At 51.1% G+C, this 8,379-nt stretch overlaps 1 protein-coding gene across 1 annotated transcript in view; it reads left to right on the top strand.

Annotated features, from left to right (window-relative positions):
- The window catches only part of PPP6R2 (protein phosphatase 6, regulatory subunit 2), a 42,298-nt gene that overhangs the window by 22,345 nt on the left and 11,574 nt on the right, over positions 1 to 8,379 (top strand). The window contains exons 8-10 of the mRNA XM_011985579.1: positions 5,661 to 5,870; positions 6,860 to 6,924; positions 7,907 to 8,022. Of these exons, the coding sequence (XP_011840969.1) occupies positions 5,661 to 5,870; positions 6,860 to 6,924; positions 7,907 to 8,022 (391 nt within the window). The remainder of the gene's footprint in view (positions 1 to 5,660; positions 5,871 to 6,859; positions 6,925 to 7,906; positions 8,023 to 8,379) is intronic.

Genomic DNA, 8,379 nt, shown 5'->3' with positions numbered 1-8,379 from the left:
TGATGCTCGTCATCTGATGTGTGTGTGGAACGGTGTCTCCATGTGGTGCGTGTGAAACAGTGTCTCCGTGTGGCTGATGCTCGTCATCTGATGTGCGTGTGGAACGGTGTGTCTGTGTGATGAGTGATGTTGAACATCTTCTCCTGCTCGTTGGCCATGTGATTTGCTTTGTTGGAGAAATGTCTATTCAACCTTCCTTTGACCGTTTTTGAATTGAGTTTTTTTTTTTTTTTTTTTTTAAGTTTTAGAAGTTCTTTACATACCCTGGATATTAATCCTTTATCAGATATATGCAAATATTTTCTTTGGGTTATCTTTTTACATAAAAAAAATTTTTTAGACATAGGGTCTTGCGGTACAGTGATCGTAGCTCCCTGTAACCCTGAACTCTTGGGTTCAAGTGATCCTCCCACCTCAGCCTCCTGCGTAGCTAGAACTGCAGGTGTGCGTCACCACATCCAGCTAATTTTTATATTTTTTGTGGAGATGGGGCCTCACTGTGTTGATCAGGCTGTTTTTGAACTCCTGACTTACAGAGTGCTGGAATTAATGGGCGTGAGCCACCAGCCCCCTGCCTTTACTTCTTTGACACACAAGTTTTAAATTTTGATGAAATGCAATTTTCTTTTTTTTCTTTGTTGCCTGTGCTTTCGGTGTCATATCCAAAAAAGTCATTTCCAAGTCAGTATCATGAAACTTTTCTTCTGTGCTTCCTTCGAAAAGTTTTATGTTTTCTCTCTGATGTTTAGGTCTTTGATCCATTTTGAATTAAGTTTTGTATCTGGTGTAAGATAAGGGTCCAGCTTCATTCTTTTACATGGGGTTATCGAGTTTTCCCAGCACTTGTTGAAGACGGTCCTAGGCCAGGCACGGTGGCTCACGCCTGTAATCTCAGCACTTTGGGAGGCCAAGGCAGGCAGATCACCTGAGGTCAGGAGTTCGTGACCAGCCTGGCCAACATGGCACAACTCCGTCTCTACAAAAAATATAAAAATTAGCCAGGCGTGGTGGCGGCGCCTGTAATCCCAACTACTTGGGAGGCTAAGGCAGGAGAATCGCTTGAACCCGGGAGGCGGAGGTTTCAGTGAGCCGAGATTGCGCCACTGCACTCTAGCCTGGGTGACAGAGTAAGATTCCGTTTCAAAAAAAAAGAAACACTGTCCTTTCTCCCAGGAATGGTCTTGGCCTAATTGTTAAAAAAACCAGCTGGCTGGCCGGGCGCGGTGGCTCACACCTGTAATCCCAGTACTTTGGGAGGCTGAGGCAGGTGGATCATGAGGTCGGGCGATCGAAACCATCCTGTAACATGGTAGTTTACCATGAAACCTCATCTCTACGAAAAATACAAAAAAAGTAGCCAGACATGGTGATGGGCGCCTGTAGTCCCAGCTACTCGGGAGGCTGAGGTGGGAGAATGGCATGAACCCGGGAGGCGGAGCTTGCAGTGAGCTGAGATCTGGCCACTGCACTCCAGCCTGGGCAACAGAGCGAGACTCTGTCTCAAAAAAACAAACAAACAAAAAACAGCTGGCCGTGTGTGCAGTGGTTTCTTTCTGGACTCTCTGTTCTATTTTGTTGTTTTATATGTCTGTCCTTACGCCAGTGCCCCACTATTTTGGTGACTGTAGCTTTGTAGTAAGTCGTAAGTGTGAGTTTTCCAACTTTGTTCTTTTTCAAGATTGTTTTGGCTATTCAAAGTCGTCCCTTGAGAATCTGTATGAATTTGGGGATGGGTTTTTCGATTTTTGCAAAAATGCTTTTGAGATTTTGGGAGGGATTGCATTGAATTCATAGATCACTTTGGGTAATACTGTCTTCTTAACAATATTAAGTCTTCAATCCATGAACACAGATGTCTTCCTATTTATTTATTTATATTTTTGAGACAGAATCTCACTTTGTTGCCCAGGCTGGAGTGCAGTGGTACAATCTCGACTCATCGCAACCTCCGCCTCCTGGGTTCAAACAAGTCTCTTGCCTCAGCCTCCCGAGTAGCTGGGACTACAGGCGCCCCCCCACCACGCCCGGCTAGTTTTTTGTATTTTTAGTAGAGATGGGGTTTCACTGTGTTAGCCAGGATGGTCTTGATCTCCTGACCTTGTGATCCACCTGCCTCGGCCTCCCAAAGTGCTGGGATTACAGGCATGAGCTACCGTGCCCGGCCTAGGTCTTTAAATTCTTGTAGCAGTGTTTTGTAGTTTGCAGTATACGAATCTTTTATCTCCTTGACTTAATTCTTTTGGATGCTATCATATATAAAATTGTTTTCTTACCTTCCTTTTTGGATTATTCAGTGCTAGTGTATGGAAATGCAACTGCTTTTTTGTGTGTCAATTTTGTATCCTAGAACTTTGCTGAATTTGTTTATTATCTTTAGCAATTTATGTGGAATATTTAGAATTTTCTGTGTGTAAGATCATATCAGGCCGGGTGTGGTGGCTCACATCTGTAATCCCAGCACTTTGGGAGGCCTAGACGGGAGGATTGCTTGAACCCAGGAGTTTAAGACCAGCCTGGGCAACATAGTGAGACCTTGTCTCTACAGAATAAATGGGAATAAAAATTAGGCAGGTGTGGTGGCACAGATCTGTAGTCCCAGCTACAGCTATTCAGGGGACTGAAGAGGGAGGATCGCTTGAGTCTGGGAGGTCAGGGCTGCAGAGCCAAGATCACGCCACTGTGTGCACTTCAGCCAGGACAACAGAGCAAAACCCTTGCTAAAAAAAAAATCATGTCATTTGGGAACAAAGATAATTTTACTTTTGCCTTTACCATTTGGATGCCTTTTCTTTCTATTTCTTGCCTAATTGCTCTGGCTAAGACTTCTAAGAGAAGATTGAATGGAAGCGGTGAGAGGGGGCATCCTTGCCTTGCTCCTGATCTTAGAGAAGTTTTCAGTCCTTCAGTATTGAATGTGTTGTCAGCTGTGAGCTTCTCATAGGTGCCTTTATCATACTGAAGATAGTTCCTTCTATTCCTTTATCATACTAAAGATATTTCCTTCTATTCCTTTATCATACTGAAGATGGTTCCTTCTATTCCTTTATCATACTGAAGATGTTTCCTTCTATTCCTTTATCATACTGAAGATGTTTCCTTCTATTCCTTTATCATACTGAAGATGTTTCCTTCTATTTCTAGTTTGAGTGTTTGATCAAGAAAGTACGTTGATTTTTTTTTTTTTTTTTTTTTTTGAGACAGAGTTTCACTCCTGTTGCCCAGGCTGGAGTGTGGTGGCGTGATCTCGGCTCACTGCAGCCTCTGCCTCCTGGGCTCAAGCGATTCTCCTGCCTCAGCCTCCTGAGTAGCTGAGATTACAGGTGCCCACCACCACGCCCGGCTAATTTTTGTATTTTCAGTAAAGACGGGTGTCACCACGTTGGCCAGGCTGGTCTTGAACTCCTCACCTCAGGTGATCCACCCTCCTCAGCTTCCCAAAGTGCTGGGATTACAGGCGTGAGCCACCACACCCGGCCGTATGTGGAATTTTATCAGATTTTGTTTGTATGAGTTGAGATATCATTTGGCTTCTGTCCTTTACCCTGTTAATGTCGTATATCAATTGATATTCATATGTGGATCCATCTTTGCATTTGAGGAGCAAATCCCACTTTATCCTGGTATATAATTCTTTTTTGTTTGTTTTGTTTTGTTTTGTTTTGTTTTTGAGACGGAGTCTCATTGTCGCCCAGGCTGGAGAGCAGTGGCCGGATCTCAGCTCACTACAAGCTCCACCTCCCGGGTTTACACCATTCTCCTGCCTCAGCCTCCGGAGTAGCTGGGACTACAGGCGCCGCCACCTCGCCCGGCTAATTTTTTGTATTTTTTAGTAGAGACGGGGTTTCACCATATTGGCCAGGCTGGTCTCGATCTCCTGATCTCGTGATCCGCCCGTCTCGGCCTCCCAAAGTGCTGGGATTACAGGCTTGAGCCACTGCGCCCAGCCTGTAATTCTTTTGATAAGATGCTAAGTTTGGTTTGCTGGTATTTTGCATCCATGTTCATACGGAATATTGGTTTGTAGTTTTCTTTTCTTGTAGTGTCCTTGTCTGGCTTTGGCATCGGGGTAATGCTGTCCTCACAGAATGCATTAGAAAATGTTCTCTCCTCTTCAGTGTGTTTGAAGAGTTTGAGGAGGATTGGTGTCAGTTCTTCTTTAAACGTGTGGTAGAACTCATCGCCAGGACATGAAAAACAAGCGGCAGCAAAATAAATGTTCGGTAGAACTTCCCAGCAAAGTCATCTTGTCTGGGCTTTTCTTTCTTGAGAGGTAGGTCTGACCCCATGTTATAGATGAGGTAACACAGTCAAGCCTTCTCCAGGGTTGCTCAAGGTCACGTGGGCAGAGAAGGTGAAGCTGAGATTTAGGAGCGTGTTCCTGTGGAGAAGAACATGAAGCAAATGAGCCTCCCGCCTTTCTCTAGCTCCAACCCCACTGTGTGGAACCAGGGGCTCAAGCTCGAATCCTGGTGTGGAATATATTCGTCCCCCCATTCCCCTCCCCACACAGTCCTCCTCCTCCGTGGAGGCGGAAGAGGGTCTGGGACACAGGCTGCCGTGGCCCCTGGAATGTGAGAGGCAACAGTAGGGGGTGAGTGGGTCAGACCTATGTCCCCCTCTCTGTCCTCGTCTGGAAGGGGCTGCATGGGAGGTGAGAGACAGCAGCTGTCCTCGCTCTGCCACCTCTGTCCCCAGGGAAGTGCCTAGGTGGCCAGAGCCTCCTCTGGGCTTCAGCCCATGCTGCTTAGGTCTGGGCTCCCTTAAGGGGTGTCTGAATATGCCCCTCCCAGTCTCATGTTTGTGTGGTGGACGATGTGCACATGCCTGCCCATCCTGGGTGGAATCCTCATGTGCTCGAGAGTCTAACACACTTCCGGTAACTCACAAGAAAGGCAGAATCGTAAAGGAACTTTTCACATACTTAGAACTGAAGAAGAATAAAAATACTACTCAGCAAAATGTGTAGAATGTAGTTAAAGTTGATTGTATACGGGGAAATGTAGCCTTTAAAGACAGACTGGAAAAGAAGAAAGGCTGCAAATTAATGAGTTAAGCTTCCAACTTAAGGACAAAAGCTAGGCATGGTGGCTCACGCCTGTCATCCCAGCACTTTGGGAGGCTGAGGCGGGCAAATCACCTGAGGTTGGAAGTTCAAGACCAGCCTGACCAACATGGCAAAACCCTGTCTCTACTAAAAATAGAAAAATTAGCTGGACATAGTGGCGGGCACCTGTAATCCCAGCTACTCGGGAGGCTGAGGCAGGAGAATCACTTGAACCCAGGAGGCAGGGGTTGCAGTGAGCCGAGATCGCGCCACTACACTCCAGCCTGGGAACAGAGCAAGACTCCATCTCAAAAAAAAAAAAAAAAAAAAGAGTAAACCCGCAGAAAGTAGAAAGAAGATGATGACTCAGATCGGAGCAGAGACCGATGGACACCCACAGGCAGGAGACGGAAGTGCCCTGTGGCTATTTGAATTTGAAGAAGCTCCTTAACAGAGAGATGAGCCTCAGGAAAACGCCTAAAACTCCTTCCTGGCTGCCCAGAGACTGCTCGTGAGGAGTTAGGACGCCACCTTTAGGAAGGGTTTCCCTCCCCTTTGTGGTGTAGCCGGCAGGAGAAAACCGACCTAAGAACTGTCTTCTGTCCTCTTTACCTAGGACTTGTTCTTTAAGTACACCTGGAATAACTTTCTGCACTTCCAAGTGGAACTCTGCATAGCCGCTATTCTCTCCCACGCCGCCCGCGAGGACAGAACAGAAGCCAGCGGGTCCGAGAGCAGGGCGGAGCCTCTGCATGAGAACGGGAACCGGAGCCTGGAGACCCCCCAGCCTCCTGCCAGCCTCCCTGACAACACAATGGTGACCCACGTGAGTCCAAGCAGCATCCAGCTTATCAGCGCCAGCTGCGCCCCACTCAGACCGCGTCCACGTCAGCGCTGACGTGTGCCAGACTTTGCTGTGCAGCTGACACGGGGGCAGGGCTTGGAAAAGGGTCCCCAGGTGTCGGTCAGAGGCTCGGAGACAGTGGGGCTTGAGTGGGGCTTGGAAAAGGATCCCCAGGTGTCGGTCAGAGGCTCGGAGACAGTGGGGCTTTGGGCTTGAGTGGGGCTTGCAGGTCTCATTGCCACCTGCCTTCAGCAGGGCGCTGGTGCCTTCTGTGTGCAGGCCTGGCAGGGGTTAGCACTGGATAAGATGAGTCCAGTCTGGCCTCCAGCTGGAGGCCCGGAGAATAAATGCCCAGGGGGCAGCAGTGTCAGTGATGAGGAATAAATGCCCAGGGGGCAGCAGTGTCAGTGATGGGAACCGCATGGTGGGGAGAGGGTGTTGAGGGATCTGCAGGCCAACCAGGGACCGTCACCCAGATAGCAGGGGCCACGGGTATATCGTAGTGTGAGGTGGAGCCCAGGAAAAACATCTCAGGTACAAGAAGTGATCTGTCTCAGGGCCTGGAGGTGAGAGAAAGTGCTGAGGACAAACAGCCCTAGTTGTTCCCTCTGGACACGGAGGAAGAGGGTAGGAGAGTGACCACAGTCGGGGGCAATTGAGAGACGGGGAGAAGGCCCAGGGGAAGGCAAGGGTCAGGGGGCAATTCCAGGAGTCAGAGGAGAAGGGAGAGGGTCCTTTTCTCAGGCTTCATCTTCAGGGCGCTCAGCAGTATGAGCTGCTGAATAGCACCCTCCTCTGGTGTTTGGTGAGAACCACGGAGGCTGAGGCTGTGCGTGTGCAGCAGTTAAGGGCCTGCAAAGTCCACACAGATGTGGTGGCTGCCAGCCAGCCCTGCCCAGTCCAGGGATGGGTGGAGGGGTGCATGCCTCCTTCAGACCCTGACTCACGCTGCCCCCCACCCCACCCACCAGCTGTTCCAGAAGTGCTGCCTGGTGCAGAGGATCCTGGAGGCCTGGGAAGCCAACGACCACACACAGTAAGAGCCGCTCGGACATGGAGGGACCCAGCCTGGCCAGTCAGGGATGCAGAGACGCACCTCACTCAAGCCCTGGCGGCACTGCGTGCAGGACTGCAGGATCGGGCGGAGTGTCGGGTGTGCGATGCGGCCCCACACTCTGGGGCTGCCGTGCCCTCCTACTGGGTGGACAGCTGCAAATGCTACTTGGGGAGGGGACACGGGGAGCTGACAGGAAGTGGTCCCGTCCCCACCAGGCACCTGGTCTGGCCCCCGCCCAACCTAGTTTGCCTAGGCTTTGCCAAACTCTTGCGGGTCCCCTGTCCATTCCTGATCTTCCCCAAGAACTCAGGCCCTCCGTCAGCACTCACACACGGGGACACATTATTTTGGTCTTTCCGTATCTGCTGCTTAATGGATGCTCCCTCTGTCAGAACACATGTCTTGCTTATTGTCCTGGGCCCAGAGCCATCGCCACCCATTGGTTGTTCTGCTGGGAGCTTTCTGGCTCTGGGCGATGTGAGGAGGGACTCACGGAAGCTGGGAGGGGTCTGAGTGCAGCTGTGGGGAAGCAGAGGCTGAGCTGGGCTGCACAGCATGGAGGTCCTGCCCGCCCCTCCCTGCAGGGTGCTGAGCCTGAGCTTTGTAGCTGACAGGGTGCGCTCACCTCCTGTGCCACTGCTGCCACCAGCGGGGCTTAGGCCATGCCACGGCCTTTCTGCCTCCATTTCCCTGTCTGTAAAATGGGGTGAGAGCAGTGTCTGTCTCCTCGTCTGTCTCAGGGGCACTTTTGGTGGTGAGGTTGGGGTGAGCCTCTGCATGTGGCAGGTGCTGCTCAAACAGAAAGTGTCCTGGAGGCAGGGCCGGGGGCGCGAGCGCTGGGCAGAGGCCAGGCACTTGCTCTGGAAGTGAACCTGGAGGCTTCTGCCACTTGGTTCTCTGGGTCGTGGGTCTGGCAAGGTCAGGACTAGGAGGCCGCCCTGATGGTGCCTGTTGCTTTCAGGGCAGCGGGTGGCATGAGACGTGGGAACATGGGCCACCTCACGCGGATCGCCAACGCGGTGGTACAGAACCTGGAGCGGGGCCCTGTGCAGACGCACATCAGCGAGGTCATCCGAGGTGAGCCCCCAACCCGGTCACCCTGCTGGTCATGGGCACCGGAGCCCCAAAGGAGCTGCTGCCTGAGGCTGCCCTCTGCCCGTCAGCAGGTGCTGACTGCACTGACAGTGAGAGACCCTGCGGCCGCCTCTGTGCTCTCACTTCACACATCAGATATCTCCTCAGGGGGCCTGGGTCTCATGTGTCAGTTCTGTTGGGTGGACTGTGGAGACCCTGCCAGGCGTCAGCATGTGGCACAAGAGACAGTCCTGCCGGGGCAGTTGGTGACTCTGGAGCTGGTGCTCAGAAGCCATTAGCACCGCCAGGCTCCTTGCATCTGATGGAGCCCTGCCTGGCTGGGCTGTCCTGGCCGTGTGC

This window comes from Mandrillus leucophaeus, unplaced genomic scaffold (assembly GCF_000951045.1).
Source record: "Mandrillus leucophaeus isolate KB7577 unplaced genomic scaffold, Mleu.le_1.0 Scaffold288, whole genome shotgun sequence".
In the NCBI taxonomy this organism is placed as follows: Eukaryota; Metazoa; Chordata; class Mammalia; order Primates; family Cercopithecidae; genus Mandrillus; species Mandrillus leucophaeus.
The sequence above is the reverse complement of the archived record's forward strand: the minus strand, read 5'-3'. Positions and strand labels throughout refer to the sequence as shown.